The sequence below is a fragment of the Oculina patagonica genome, chromosome 14 (genome assembly GCF_052425735.1).
Source record: "Oculina patagonica isolate OP01 chromosome 14, crgOcupat, whole genome shotgun sequence".
NCBI classification, from domain to species: Eukaryota; Metazoa; Cnidaria; class Anthozoa; order Scleractinia; family Oculinidae; genus Oculina; species Oculina patagonica.
This window is the reverse complement of record NC_135771.1, coordinates 5,028,245-5,044,266: the sequence shown is the minus strand read 5'-3', so window position 1 is coordinate 5,044,266 and position 16,022 is coordinate 5,028,245. Positions and strand designations below refer to the sequence as shown.

The window sequence follows — 16,022 nt, the reverse complement described above, 5'->3', positions numbered from 1 at the left end:
TGGTTTTGTCATAACTTGTGCATCTAAATTATGCACCTCATCCCGATAATGGCATGTGTCTCGTCGTTCCTCATTGTTTCGCTACACGATTAAGCCCGAAGATACTTCCAATCATCATGGGCATGTTTTTTAATGGTTGGATTACGTTACATTGTATTTTTTATTACAATTTTACAAAGTAGCCACACCCTACGCTTGCGCGCACAAAAAATGAGCTTTACAATACGATTTCTATTAATCATTCACAATATTTGTACAAGGCAGCTCTACCCACAAGGTGGGTGGAGATGAAATAGTGAGACACACCCATCGGTTTGATAATGAAAGAAAATTCAGATGTTTTAAATTGCAGTTATGAAATGTTTAATTATATTACGGGAAAAGAAAATAATCAACTAAGTTACACAGAGAACTGAAATATATACAGCAGAGTGCTTCGGTTAATACCGTCGTTAAGATGAATTTGCCATAAACGTTGGTTCTTTATATGTAAAGAGTGTATGAAGAAATAATGTACAAACACTCGACACGTCTGTTTTACTTTCTATATATAAACTACTTTTAAAACAGACGGAAACCTAAACACAGTCACTCACTAAAGCTTTGTACTATACTGAAAGACTAACAAACATATAGTTATTCAACAAATCGTCACGATGCCCATATGTGGTCATAGACTGAGTCATTATTATCCATCATCCGCACATAACAGAAATCTTGCCATATACCTAGCTTACCAGGATTCGTCCAAAAGTGCAAAGCACTGCATTAACGCAGTGCTTTTAGCTGTAAAATAGTTGTCGTTGAAAATTTGTTGAATAACAAAACAATTATCCCGCTCAATCTTGTGGAATATCGTCTCCCACCCTCGTCGAAGTATCGGGTGATATTCCGCGCGATTACGGGACAACTTAACATTAATTTTTTTTCCGCAATTGGACTGCTTAACATAATTCCCCGCGACATTTGAAGGCAAATGTAACTAACCACAGAGGATAAATAGGATAAAAGTTGGAAATTATATTCGGTGACGATATGTTTCACTTTCGACTCGTGTCGAAAGATTCTTGTCGATACAGTCTAACCCTTGCCAAGCCGCTGGGGTTTCCAGGCGCTGAGTACATCTGTGGTGAAAATTGCGGGCTGGTAACACAGACTGACCTCTGTGCATCTGGACTGTCCGTTTCGGATCCGCTTACAAGAAGTGGTCTTTCAATGGAGGGATGAGAAGAAAACTGAGGAGGGTCCCGTGTCGCACTCACAGGGGTGGTGTAGGAAGGACTTTCTGGCGGTATCTCTAAAAACGGCCCATACTTGTTTTCAATTCCTTTCCCCACGTCTTGAATACGAGAAATAAAATCTTTGTCTGCTGCATTGACGAATAAACACATAATCTCCTTCTTAGCTTTTTCTTTTGCCTGCTCTTTCGCCGTGGCGTGGAATTGTTCCAAAGCGGCTTTCGCTTCGACATGATGGTAGTATTCAAGGCTTGGTATTTGAAGATGCTTTCCTTTTTGAATACATCGGCGAATGCAGACCGACGCGAACAGAACAGACATAGCTACCAGCATCAGAGACCATCCCGCTATTTGACTGCGGGTTTTGTAGCTTTCTTCAAGCGCCTTAGTGCGAGAACCAAGTTTAAAATGACATTCGTGAGTTGTATTGAAAACGATGACGTCACTGTCAAGAGGAGGACCGAAATACGCGCATGTGTAGTACTGTTGCTGTAGAAAAGACAACACCAACCAGGCAACTGGGGCGATACTTGCTCGTATAAGAACATCGAGTGCCGCTATTAATGCTTTGAAATAGCGACGGGCTAACGTTTTCTTTTCTTTCTCGTGATCTCGTCTTGGATGCCTCCATAAGTCTCTATCAACCAGGAATCCGGCGAGGAACAGAAGTAAAGCCGGCGCCCACAGGAAAGCCAGTCCGTAGGCATAGTGCCCCTCACACGGACAGTTGAACACGATGCTCTCGAAAAGCCCTTCTAAGCCTACTGTTAAAGCCGCTATGGAACCGTATACTAAAGATCGCCGAGATTTTCTAAACAACATTGTTAAACTTGGCAGTACGTTGTTCATGTTGAGAAGCGAAGGACTGTGACAAAACAAGGCGTTTGAAAAGTTGAGTTTGAACTGAGAAATAAACCAATAAAGGTCTCGGCGATTGAAGTTACGCAGGAGTGAAAGTTAATTTATACACGGAGGATTTTAATAACGAGCAAAACGAAATAACCGTTGCAAGTTTTAGTTTCCGGCAAAAAAGGTATCTTTTCAGTTTCGGCGGCCCGTGAAAGCTTAGTTGTAGTAGTTCTAGAAGATGAAACAGCGCTGTATGTTTACACAAGTCACAGAAAAAACAAACTAGCCAAATAATGGAAACACACTTTATTAATCTGTTGCCGCGGGGCTATTTTCATAAGCATTGTAATTGTTATCTTTTTCCAGCGCGTAATTTTCTAATTTGAGTCGATTTATATTTTCTCCGTTCCTTGGCCAGAAATAAGCTTTTTCCGTCACATTATTTAACGTAAATCGAAATTTTTTCCCATGAATTTTCATTATCCACTGTTTTAGTATGGCGTTGTATTAAGAGGTTGTTAGCCTGATTCAGTGTTTTTTTTTTGTTTTTTGTTGACAAGAAAATTTCTTATACGCGTTATATCTTGTCTTGTTTTAAATTCGTTTGTCCTGTTTCCTTGTTTTAGTGTTTTTATTAATAGTGAATCGCCTAGAAATATAGAAATCAATAGTGTTTTAATTTCTAGATTTTGATTTCTGAAAGTCGATCGAATTTAATGCTGTTTGAAGTTCTGCAATAACTGAGGACAATAAGAGACAAGGAAAGGAGGTCCTATCTAAAAACAAGGTCGTGTCTTTTAGGTTTCAAGTGTCAGTCACTATTTAAATTAGATAACGTTTATATTTTTGTGATAATTACGATTCAGTTCTGATACGTGCTTCTTCGATGCTTTAACTGAATAGTCTTACGAAAATAAATAAGCGAGTAATGATTGGGAAGATTGGGGAACCACCGACCCGACTCTCTTCCCCATTCTTCTCGCGGCTGCGTCGCGGAGGGAGTTTGGGCGAGCGACGTCGGACCGTCTTAGATCCCGGGCTACGTCGCTCGTTTTGCTAAGCGAGACTTTTTATACATAAACAGCCCTAGAGCCTGTTTCAAATAACTGTTGTCCATGTCTTATTTTGAGTTTTACGTAGTAAAAAGGACATGTGTGCCTTCAGTTGATGACCGTAACGTTATATAGGGGACTGAAACAGTGGAACTAAATCTCGCTAAACTAGCTTCAAAAGCCAAAAATACCACAGCAACACGATTACTACACAGAGAAAGGAAGAGAAGGCGTTTTTTTTATTGTATTCCAGTTCTTTTGCGCATTCTAGCTGCTCAATACCTTCTTTACATTCCCATACAAAATCTTATATTTACGCTGTTTACACGCAATGAATTTGGGAGACCTGTGAAGAAGTAAAGAAAGTTGAGACCGTGCTGAAACAAAGTGTTATTGTTTTTGTTGGTTTTTTTTTTTAAGAAAAATGTGCTCGAGAGAAAAATGATGGCCGGGGCATTTTGCTGGGGAAATTTTCGGTATTATATTTACCTTTACCTCATTCACTCGGAACAGGAAAGGCAAACTGAATTGTTTATAACAAATGGCGGAGAAATACACACAACTTGGGGGGGGGGGGGGGGGGAGATTAGAATTGACTCGTCTGAGCAAAAGCATTGACAAAGTTTAAGGGACTACCGTATGTCACGGAGAATTCGCAGATTTTTGGTCTAAACTGTTCTGAAATTAGTGGAAGGCAACTAAACCCATAAAAAACAATATCTTTGAACATCTAAAGGAAAATAAACGCGGATAGAAATCAAGCTAAGGCAACAAGTATAGATTTTTTGGAGACGCGCGGAAACAATTTGAAAACGTTTGCCTAACGTTTTCAAATTGAAATCCGTTTCCATCCGCAGCCAATAATGCTAGTTAACTGTTTCAGTGCTCTAATATAGCATAGTAGTCCATTTTTAACAAAAATGGACTATTATTTCTAGGTTTCATGCGACACAAATATAAATTTTGGCCGGCTGTTCAAAAATCTGGTATTATCCGTGACACAGTCCCTTTAATTAAATTTTACGACTCCCTAACAATGCTATATTAGGCTTCATAGGTCGTCGCCCAAGGGAACTCTCCTACAATGTCCTTTGAAATTTGTCGTATCCTCTCTGCAGCATCACCAATATCTTTGTGTTTCTCAAACAGCGCGTCCACATGCGCCTTAGCTTGCTCTTTTGCCAGAGGTTCTAACTTCAAGTTGAACAACTTGATTTCTTCTTCGGCCAGATAGTGGACATATTCTTGGTCGTCGCCGATACCTGTTTCCGCCCTTGAACAGCATCGGTCGAGGGAGATCACCATCGTTGAAACAAGCACAGTGACCGATAGTAGAAGAAACGCGATTATCTGCGATTCTGTGTTGGCTGATTCGTAGTCAGCTAAGAGTGCTTGCTGCTCAAGAGGAGCTGTTTTGTTGAGACGAACCTCTAACGAACCAAGTTTTGCGCAGACGTAATATTTAGTGTCAAACAGCGCAAATAAAAGCCACGCAAATGGGGGCAAGCTACACAGATACACGAATTTTCGAGAGCGTTGCCAGACAACTCTCCACCGACTCCTGGGAAGGCGACAACAACCCGCCATCATCTTCCAAAACGACCGTGATATTATCAACGCAAAGCAGAATAACAGCACAGCTGGAACAAATATAAACATCATGCTGTATAACTTGTAGTATCGTTCAGGGCACTTGAAGACCAGCTTGTTTAGAAATTCTTTTAACCCCAAGACGACTCCAGTTATGGCGGCGTTTTGCAGTGGAAGTGCGACCTTCTTTAGGTTATCTTTCAGATAAGAAATCCCACCTGAAGCCAGCTGGCTAAAACTTGGGTAAACAGGGGGTGCTTCCGCCATGTTTTCCAACAACAACGCAACACAGAACGAAACTAAACGAAGTTAGACTACCTGCGCTTCTGTTTTGGTTCCGTTATTTCACGTGTTATGAGTGCCCTTTTGTTGCGAGATTATTCAATTACCACCTGTTGTTACCTGCGGCTATGAGGCAAAGGTATTTATTATCTTGGTTTGAACGCAGTTTTTGTGTTTGAATTAAGTGTAACATGGCCTTTCAACATTATTTAACACAAATGTGGCGATCTTGTGGAAGAAATTTCAGTTTTGAAAAAAGACAGCAAAAATTTTGCCCGATGGCGGCGTTAAAGCCCCTTGCTTTCATTAATAATGTATTACTTGAGGCCGACGTGTTTTGTTCACAAAATCAAAGAGAAATGTGGTGTTGTTGTCAAACAGGCAGTAAAATACGGATTTTAAAATCGTTAAATGTGCGAAATTTTAGCGTAGTGTTATTGTTAAAGATTCTGCAAATTCGACCTGGTATCTCCTGGTACCGGTGTGGGCTCGTTGACCCTCGTTACGTTCGACTCGTTTCCAAGAAATTGTTTTGTAATAATTATCGCTCGATATATATGTTCCTGGGAGACTAACCGCCAAGAAAATAATGTCGAACTTTTTTGATAGCAATGTAGTTTTTGACGCTACAAACCTTAAACAAGTCTGTTGCTACTTCTTCCCAGGAACTAACCACTTTTTTTATTTTTGGTAATTCGCTTTTTGGTGATCAATATTGAAGCCATATCAATTAATATCTTTGTAGTAATTATTTTTGGTCCGCTTATTTTAATTATTAAATTTCTCAACATTGGTAATTGCAGAAATTTGCAAGTGTTGGCCGGCACAATTACTCTTAAGTGTTCCTGGTACTTGTAGTTACGAATGTTTGTTCTTCAATCCAGTAACTTAGTTAAAGGTGATATTACAGGGGACGATTTTTAAGGACATTTTTTTACACAAACTTGTTGAATTAAGAATCAATATGCTTTCAAAAACCTTCAACATGATCGTTGTAAGAATATTTGAAACGGCCAGGCTCTAAAAATCGTCTCGCGTAGTACACCATTGCCGCAACAATGCAGAGTTAAAGTTGTCTCGTGTAATATCATGAACCATTGATTAAAAATCGTTGACAACAATTAATTACTGGACTAGGCTTTCGGCTGAGGCCTCATAGCACTTAAAAACCAAATACAAACCTCTAACACTTATTAAGCATGCCGGGAATGTATGATTTCCGAAATAAATTGTATCTCTTTACCAACGAGAAAAAGGAAGTGTCTAACGATTACATGTAAAACATTAAAAAAGAAATAGGCTTTCGTTCTGGCTTACGAAGTTGCATTTTAACATGCTAACCACTATTGTGCATAATTGTACTGCTTATTACTAGACTGTGGCCTTATAAGCTTCGACGGACGAGAACCGAAATACGAAATGTCTTTTGGCGCGTATAATCAACTTTTCATTAAAAAAACATCAAGTTAAAAATGCTAAATGACTGAACGAGAACTATGGTATGTTTTATTCTATTTCATACGTTAGAAATGAGGTACGGATATAAAATGCCATTCAGTTTCAGGCCTCCAAAGGCATTCTTTCGTCCGCAGAGCAGAGCTTCTGGTCTGCGCCATTACGTGGTATCGCCTTAGGCTGCGGTGTTTTTCTGACGATAATAAGGTTCTGTCCACTTTCAGGTTGTCTGGTTGTGAGGAGCATGCGCAATAAAGCAGGCTCTTGCTTTTAGATTCACTTCGTTCGATCGCTTATTTTAAGCCCATCCCCGGCACCTAGAACATGCTAAATACATCGCAAGAGTTTTCGCGACAGTTCCCATTATCATGTTGGGGCGCAAGGTCCAGAATCTGGCATTGCTTTTTGACATTCTCCAGCCTGAACAGGCTACACTCTTTTTTTCTTTAAGAATAAATTTTGTAAGAATATCGAGGCTGAAATTTGCGAAATTTAAGGAATATATTTTGTATTAAACACGAGGCCGAGATTTTTAAAAGAACAGAATTTTTTATGTTTAAAATGTGTAAATACAATACAATTATCTATTTTTTAACTAAACCGTTAAAATTCTTCTCTTCTCTAAATGACAAAATCAGCATAAACCACAAATTAGCTTAGCTGTACGTTTGATGCTAAAAACATTTCCGATAAGAAGTTATTTACTTGCAATTGTTACTCCAGTACAATAATTTATCTAAAACGGAATTGTCAACGCTATAATCTAAGAATATTCACAAGAATATTTTAGCCTGAAATCGACAGAAAAATAAGAATATTCAGCCTGGGCCGGAAAAACAATATTCTAAAAAAAGAAAAGAGTGTAGTGTTTAACTACTTCCTGTAGCAATAAGCAGCTAGCAGTAGGAGTATTGCCACTTCCGCTGGCATAGACAGGACGCTAGTCCTACGAAGGGCGCCCTACCCCATAACGGACATTTGGTCTCTTTAACCCCTTCCATACAGCAGTGGTTGAAGAAAGGCTATGTTTATGAGAATAGATTGTGTTGCTCAAGGACAAAGTACAAAGTACATTGGCCTCAATTACAAATCTCAACGTAGCAAACGTAAGGCAACCGCGCCTCCATAATCTACTTCTCGCGTGACAATAACAACAATGTTAAGTACCACTTTGATAATAAGTAACAATTCCCACGCAACACTGGATCAACCAGCCGTGTTATGACGTAAGGCATCGAGGAGTGTCGGCGGAAGATATCGTCATACATCTACTCATCCATTCTAAAACGGAAATCAATAATCGGTTGTAGGTCAATTTATAGTTATAATAACCCTACGACAATAACCACAACAAATGCGGGCGTTTCATGACAATGCATAAACTCGTGGGAACGGCGGGAAAATAACGATGCTTTCGATACGTCTAGAAAATAGCACGAATAACAACTAGTCAACAACAACAAAACCGCGAAGTTTCCGCGGAGATATTGACAATGTAGAAGGATTTGAAAGTGTTTATACGCGACTGGGTGCATATTTGCCTTGCAATAGCGTGCCCGTTTTTCAGAGAAGTACATGAACTCAACTGAATGTTGAGTGTGAAGCACCAAGCACTAACAAGAGAGCTTCATCATATCATCGAACTGAACTGAAGGAAATTCTGCATTGTGCATTCATTTAAGGGAAATTATCGTGAAATATTTCCGAAAGGTCTGTAGTTTAGCAAGTGCGGAAACAAATTAGTTATTAAATGGCAACCTAGTAACGAACGTTTTGCCAAAATCTTTTCCGGTCGTTACGGTTGCTAGTATATACATACGCATAAATTATGACAAGGCAATTATCTAGCAAAAGTGGATAAATATATTTAACTTTTTTAAGTGATATTTTTAAAATACTTATGTTAGATTTTACTTAGCCATGTTAGATTTTACCTAGCAATTTATCTTCATTGGAAACGAATAAGTGAGCACAAGAAATAGCCTTGAAATCAAAGAGATTATAGCATAATCCTAAACTTTCCGAATCTTTCTAACTAGAAACTATTTCGACTACGGATAAAACCCTAGTGTGACCATTTTAATTAAGACTATAATTGAGCAGAAATACTCTCATTTGAGTAGCAACTCTCATAGGCACTGTTTATTATGCTGTTCAAGTTAGATCAAACTTCACTCTTCGGATCAATAAAATTTAAACTCTACAGTGCATGCGAACATTCTGATTAAGTGAAAATTGGCAAACATTGCTTTCGTGTGGTACTTGGTTATATTTGGGAATAAATGTTAACTCAAAAGAAATATTAGTAAGTCGTAGAGGAACTGGAATGTCACGAAAGCTTATGTGAACCATTGCAACTAACTCGAACTTCGGGCGACTGAAGAACTTGAATGTCGCTGTAAACGTTTCAGGAGGCTTTGTAGTAAATCCTGCTGAACTGAGTTGTCTTAGAATACAGCTACAAAAACCTACCGTGACTGGTAACGACGACACTTGGGAGGTAAAGTATCAAATATTGTTTCAAGAAAAAAAACAAACGACATAATTTTTCTTGAATCTTGATTCATGGGTAATCATTGTACTTAAGAACCAAAAGCGAATGACATATCATTAATTATTTTCATCCCAGTTATGACGTCCGTAGCAATACAGTTCCTTGAAGTAGTAAACCCCCTTAAATCCAACATGATCATGCAACATCGATCGAACTACTTCTTGCAATATCGGAACATAACAAGCAGACAGGAGATGAGATAAAAAAAATCGTTAACTAAGAGAGGTTGTATTGATGTACTACTTAATCCCTAAACTAACATTCAAAGAAATGTATGGGAATCATTTAGGAGAATTCAGATTTTGAGCTATGGATTTGAACGGTCAAGGCTCACTGGCTCAGAACGACTTCCCCCGCGTGTGGTCTTTGTGGTGAAACAAGGAAAAATATAAACACACAAACTGCACGAAAGAGCGAAAGTTCACGATTTTATTGATTTCTTGTATCACTGAAATTGCAAATAATCAATGCTTTATAATGCTCAAGTCAATTCTTGTTATGTACAACTTATTTTGTATCATTTGTTAAACCATTCGACTATATTACATGATATTTCCGTAAATTTTCCTTTTAGATTAATAATATACAAATAAAAATTGTCTTGTAGCTAGCTAGCTGTATTGCTCCCCTTTTCTTTTCTCTTTTATAGGTCATATGTTTACTTCATTGAAATCTCTGAAAAAATATTTATATCTTTATACAAACGAACTAATTTAAAAATTCACATGCTCCATAAAACATCTACTTTTATGGAGTTATTCGTCAGATATATGTTAATACGTTATTTATGTACTCGAAAACTGGTCCAATATGGAACGTAAATGACTTCATTCCTTAAAGAATCTCTCTTAACCTTTTCACTGTGAAGTTTCCTTGTTAGTCTTTATGTATAAAAAAAATTAACATTTCTGACTATTCTGAAGTTCCAGAGTTTCTAAAATATGTTTGTCTTTGTTCTAATTAAGAGAAATTGTAAAATACTGTGGGTTCCGATTCAGTGGGTATATTGTAAAATCAGAAATAATTAGACTCCATCGTTGTTTGATTTCTTCCTTCCGCTTGGGAAGTCGGTAAACGAACAGAACTGTTTGACTCCTAGTGATTAAAACTCAAATCTCAATTGAGTGAACTAATCTAGTTCTAACTTAAAAGCCAGAAGACGATACCTTAGTGTATGACCAATCCAAATGAAAGCCATCGAGCAATAATTTCATGTGTTTCTTCGGCCACTATCTTCTTAGAAATGAAAGAGTTAAAATACCTGTGGAACTACGTAAAGAAACAATCAGGAAATGGCCTTAAAATATTCACAAGGGTGTATATGGTATTGAGCTGTTTCTACATGTGCTTATGTTTTGGCGACAGGCGATGATTTTAATTTTAGTGCTTCTTAATACTTCTTAATGTTGTTTGACTACTAAATATCCTCGTATTAGCTGCTTAGAATACTCAACTGCAAATATAAATTATCTTCACCAAGCGCAATGTATGTACAGGCGCCAGGCACAATGTATGTACATTACAAGATCATTCATGAAAGTCATGCTTCCTGCGTAAACATTCTAGAGCGCTTGTTTCCCTTTGTTAGCAGAGACAGCGCCTGAACCATCTTTTTGTCCTTGTTGTCCATTGCGATCTCTACAGGTTTAAGTCCGTCTTTGGTATAAGCTTGCAAGTTCGCTCCATGCCGAAGGAGAAAAATCACAGCTCTAATATCGCCTCCACAGACGGCGGCATGTAAAGGCGTCCATCCTTCTTTGTCTCTAATGTCTACGGAAGCACCGAACTTCAAAAACACTTCCAAACATCTAACTTTGCCTTGAAAAGCAGCTTCGTGCATGGCCGTTCCACCGCTTGCGTTTAGAGTGTCCAGCATGACGTTCCCAGCGCTCAAAATGCCATGAAGCAAACGAGAGTCATTGCTCGCAACAGCAGCGTCTAACGCATAAGAAGGATTCAAAAAGCCTTCGTCATACATGTAATTGTTATTTTGGTCGAGTTCGTCGTGTTCGTCTTTAACACAATCGATGATAATAGTTGGAGGAGCGGCTTGTTCTGCGGGTGTTGTGTGTCGCCTGTTATAATGGTAGCCAAGATTGTATAAGTTTGGGAACGCAAGACTACCTGCAGAGCCACATCTCCGAAGCTTTTCTTTTTTCCTTCTATCGGTGTATTTTCTTTTTCCACCAGGGAAGCCGCTTGTGGAAATTTCCATCTTCGATTCTCTGCTAAATTTGCGAATTCACTTTAACAACGATTACAACGGTTTCGTTGTGTTTCTCCTGCTCCTTGTTGTTACGAATTTTCTCAGAAGTGACTGAAGCTCGTTATGGCGCGCGAATGAAGAATCGAAAAACCACGTTCTTCGCTCCGTCGACGCAAGTTGTAACTGAATGACAATTTAATCGCGCTGCAATCCCTTTTAACGTATCGTGAGCTAAATATATACACTTCAAGTGCCCAGTGCCGTCAGATGACGAACAACCAACCTTGAGGGTCACAAGATAACATTAATCTATGTAGTAATCCTACTAAATACAGCATTTAGCGCTGTGAGGCCTAATCTTAATGACCCCTTCAGGGAGTGATTATGATATTAGCATTTTTACATAGGAATCGGCCGGCCCCTCTTTTGTTTGATATTCACGTCACTTCAACATTATCACTTTACAAGAGAGATTTACAAGCCAGCGCCAGAGACAAAAGAACTCCAGGCTGCGTTATATTGTACTGTGAAGTCGCCTTTGTGTATACTAATGGCGCCTCGTGTGCTGGTGTGTTTGTTTTAGGTACACACGAACAACATTACAAAATGGTTGTTACTTAGTACCTTCTAGTTTGACTGAATTTGTCTTTGTTTTCTCGTTCGCCAGCCTCTACTTCGCTTAAAAGTGCAAATAAACCTTCCATAGAGTTTGTTTTAGGGCAGAGCAGTGTCGTGCCCTTTCTGTGTCCCATGTAATTTCAATTCCATTAAGCCGAATTACTTTCTTAGGAATGCAATTAACTTGCCTTCTTGCAAACACAGTCATGATTATTTTGCGCTACACAGTGGATTGAAGTGAAGCATTTTCCTTTTGTTGTGTCAGTTTGTTTATTCCGGATCTTAAAAAATAAACAGAGAAAGTAAATAATTCTGCCAAGGTACGGTATTATTTTAACAAAAATTATACAAACTTGCAGTCAAGTACTTGGAACGAAATGTAAAAGTAGATACCGTCATCTGCTGAGTTCAGACATCTTGATACAAGTGCTTATTACTCGTTAGGAAAACAAAGGAACCTCTATTAAATAGGATGTTTTAGATCCTACTTCTCGGAGAAATCTTATGGACAAAATCTCTTCTAAAAATAGTTTTTTGTTGCGCTTATTTTGGTCCTATGTTGACATGCCGGCCTTTCGGCTTATTTAAGAAAACATTTATCTACGTAAAAGGAAAGCTCTCTTTCTGGACAAAATCCCTTAGGCTTCTAAAAATAGCATTTTACTGCACGTTTTTCAGTATGTTGACATGCCAATACGTCATTCCGGCTCAGTTTCTAAAGTAACACCTCGGTGTAGACCAATTTTGACCGATTCTAACTAATCAAAAATTGCGACCTTTTTAGCGGATTGTTTGTTGACGCTAATTGGAGGTCTCGATCCCGTTAAGGGAGAGCCGATTTATCTTGTTGACAAAACGTGTCAGAATCAAAACATTTTAGAAATAACCGAATGAATTTTCTCACGAGTCAGGAAAGAAGATCGCGAAGGTCGACGTCAATTTTTGCGCGTAATTATTCAGTTCCGCTCTGTACCTGTTTTTCGCGCCCAATTTTCTCTCGTTTTTCTCCTCGACGATCTGAGATAAAGTTAAGTAGGAATTTCTTGTAGGCTACGAAAGTCTCAGTTATCTGATCGATTAAAACAATTTGTCATAAAAGAACTCCGCAGTTGATTACAAATATCCACTGACAGCCAAGAAAAACGCCGGCATCGTTAGATTTTGGACGCCCTGTAAGCTTATAAATGTCCGACCGTCTGCTATGCCCAGGTCGTGTAGCTTCAGAGTCACAAGCCACCGCCTAGATCATTACCAAAATAACAACTTGTTTGCAGTTTACAGTCGAAGAACAAGATGATCACAAAAGCCTGTAAGAAAATGAATGACTTAAAGCTCTTTACATATCATTGTCTTTTCTCAAATGAACTTACATGACTTAGTTTACAGAATTTAGTGGCATAATAATTCATCCTGATATCAGCTGCACATTAACATGTAAACTTAAGCTGTACATGAAGCTTACAAAATGCTTTTCAGGAAATTATACTACTTTTAAAGGTCTACAATCCAAATCAAAATTTAGGAATACTTTCTTTCCTCCTCCCATCCCTTCCCTTCCCTTCAGCATTGGAGGGAAGGAAGAGGTGCACAAGTTTACGAATACATCGACTTTGCGCAGGTGTTTATTATAATCAGTGTTTTTGTTTTAGACTGCTGAGTTTAGAACAGGTTATCCCACGGAACCTAGTAATATCAGTTAAGATTTCAAACAGTACCGAGCTTGGCCGGGAAATTTGCAAATGCTATCACACAGCTAGCAAGGGAACAGGAGAGCCTTATCAATATCGATCAGTTATATTCGAGACCACTTAGATGTTGGATCATCTAAAAGAATTATAGAACCTCTAGCCTACAAGACGAGAAATAAAGCAGACAATTTTATCGCCAGACATATCTGTCTTCGTCTCAGTATTAGTGCGTCCCAACGACGCACTTATATTATATCAGAAGTTATTTCATACTATGTCGTCTCAGACATTAAAGCCGTTCAGTATAGACACGGGACGCGTGCTTTAGACTCCAGACATTTTAAGTAAACCGTCTTTAATTAGTAAAATTAAGGTCGTTGGCGTTTATCTACTATCTTCATCAGAGACAATTCTTCAGTCTTTTTTTTTCATTTTGAGAAAATCGTGTTCTTTTATTTTTCGCCGCCCAAACCAATATGTGTCCCGTACCAGCGGGTCATAAGCTGGATTAATTTTGGAAAGAGCTGAGCATTCAATTCTTTTTTCTCTTTGCATTATAAAGCTTAGATCTTCTACTCGTGTTGGCTTGATATTCTCTGGTGCTCGATTGATATTGCCGACATTTGAAACTGTATACATCGTGGTGCTGTTGATCCAAGCCCAGTTGTCCGTTTTAAGGAGGCTCGATGTAGTTTTTTTTAGACTAAGGGTGGTTGTTTTGAAAATTAAAATTACCTAGGAAGCCAATGTTCGATTTTTGTCAAAATACACCATAATGATCAAATGTGATCAAATTTTAATTTTTTACCCGTCACTTAGTCACAACGGTTACCATAGCAACGATTGACGTTTTCTTTTGTTCTCAAACAAGCTTGATTTTCTCGAAATCTAGACTGACACTTGGTGTTTATTTTTTGATATGTTAAAGTTTAGTAGATTGACTAACTGTTGACGAAATTTTAGAAAAATCTGTAAGAGCGTTTTCAAGTAAATCAAGAATGAAATTTTCAGAAAAACACCGTTTTAATATAAAATAGGCGCCTTAAAATTGTTTCGTATTATTTGAGCACAGTTTCTCTCACTGAAATATAAATACTTACACCATCAAAGACTATTAACTAAAAGCGAAAGACTTTTTGCTTTAATTTGTTAAAATATATCGACTGCCGATTGTAAGAAATTATAAGAAAATACCAAAAACTTCATTCTTGATTTACTCTAAAACGCTCTTACAGATTTTCCTAAAATTTTGAGCACAGGTAGTAAATCTACTGTACTTGAACATATCAAAAAATGAATACCAAGTGTCAGTCTAGATTTCGAGAAAACCAAGCTTGTTTGAGAACAAAAGAAAACGCCAATGGTTGCTATGGTAACCTTTGTGACAAAGTGACGAGTACAAAATTAAAATTTGGTCATATTTGATCATTATGGTGTATTTTGGCAAAAATCGAACATTGGCTTCCTAGATAATTTTAATTTTCAAAACAACCACCCTTCGGCTAAAAAAACTACATCGAGCCTCCTTAAAGCAGGAAAACATTCTATACATAGTATTCTAATCTTACGCCCTTTATACCACATATAGTTTGTATTTAACAATCATGCAAAGCGCTTTTGAATATGACTTTAAAGGTATTATCGCTGTACTAATTTAGATTTATCAAGGTGAAACAAAAAAAAGTAGCGAAACAAAAAAGTAGCGAATCTACGCTATGAAACTGCTTCAACTTGTTTTGCAGAAATCAATTTTCATTGACCATAACAGAAGGTCGTTATCAACAACACTCGTTAGCAAAATTTGTCAGTTTAGAACTGAACAGAAAATTTCCTTGACTAGACACCGAATCCGCTCATTTTTCCCTGACCTATAAAAAATGTTTTGTCCGCTGCATAATTTTTTCCTTGCCCGTGACAACGCTACTGTTAATAAAATTCGCCCAGATTCTCCAATGAAAAATAATTAGAAGAGTTGTAATGTGTAGATACAAGACCGTATTAGTTCTCTTCTGCGAAAAACATCAAATAAAAAAAAACAAAATGTTTTAATGTTACACTGTACACAAATGTACTGGCAAGTTCTTATATAAATTCGCTAGTTAAGCGCGTATATATCGATTAAATATACAAACTTACGCCAACTCAGTGTGGCTAAGAAGTTGTTGTTCCGATTATTGTAGTGTTCCCTCTTCCGTTCTCGTTTTAATGGCTTCTTGCTTTCTACTTTTTAGCTTGCATGTCGTACAAATTTACTCCACGGCTGTAAAACTGTAAAATAACTTTATAATTAAAGAAATGATATTGTTCTTTAGAGTAAATGTGCCACTTTATGAACAGAAGAGAGGAGAGCTCGTCATATTCTCTTGGGAAATAAAAAAGTAAAAAGCTTACCATCAAAAATTTTCGCAAAGTCGAAAAAGAATTCAACAAGACAAGACGACGGCTTCCACTTTCCCGCCAAATTGAGCACGCACGCGATCTCGTTCCCAG

The 16,022-nt window shown here is 37.9% G+C and overlaps 3 protein-coding genes across 3 annotated transcripts; all 3 read right to left on the bottom strand.

Annotated features, from left to right (window-relative positions):
* Nucleotides 1-40: 40 nt before the first annotated feature.
* On the bottom strand, nucleotides 41-2,865 carry LOC144638241 (calcium homeostasis modulator protein 6-like). The gene has a single exon (XM_078497455.1). It carries the CDS (start codon nucleotides 2,085-2,087, stop codon nucleotides 1,041-1,043), a length of 1,047 nt encoding a protein of 348 aa, XP_078353581.1. The 5' UTR covers nucleotides 2,088-2,865; the 3' UTR covers nucleotides 41-1,040.
* A 1,318-nt stretch (nucleotides 2,866-4,183) lies between these two features.
* LOC144637389 (calcium homeostasis modulator protein 6-like) lies at nucleotides 4,184-5,072 on the bottom strand. The gene has a single exon (XM_078496455.1). The coding sequence runs from the start codon at nucleotides 4,994-4,996 to the stop codon at nucleotides 4,184-4,186; it is 813 nt and encodes a 270-aa protein (XP_078352581.1). The 5' UTR covers nucleotides 4,997-5,072.
* A 4,357-nt stretch (nucleotides 5,073-9,429) lies between these two features.
* LOC144637941 (uncharacterized) lies at nucleotides 9,430-11,658 on the bottom strand. Its single transcript, XM_078497024.1, has one exon. The coding sequence runs from the start codon at nucleotides 11,233-11,235 to the stop codon at nucleotides 10,561-10,563; it is 675 nt and encodes a 224-aa protein (XP_078353150.1). The 5' UTR covers nucleotides 11,236-11,658; the 3' UTR covers nucleotides 9,430-10,560.
* Nucleotides 11,659-16,022: the final 4,364 nt, after the last annotated feature.

What these genes read in the sequence shown, in the direction of transcription:
- LOC144638241 (XM_078497455.1), bottom strand. Translation starts at nt 2,087, where the DNA reads ATGAACAACGTACTGCCAAGTTTAACAATGTTGTTTAGAAAATCTCGG.
- LOC144637389 (XM_078496455.1), bottom strand. Translation starts at nt 4,996, where the DNA reads ATGGCGGAAGCACCCCCTGTTTACCCAAGTTTTAGCCAGCTGGCTTCA.
- LOC144637941 (XM_078497024.1), bottom strand. Translation starts at nt 11,235, where the DNA reads ATGGAAATTTCCACAAGCGGCTTCCCTGGTGGAAAAAGAAAATACACC.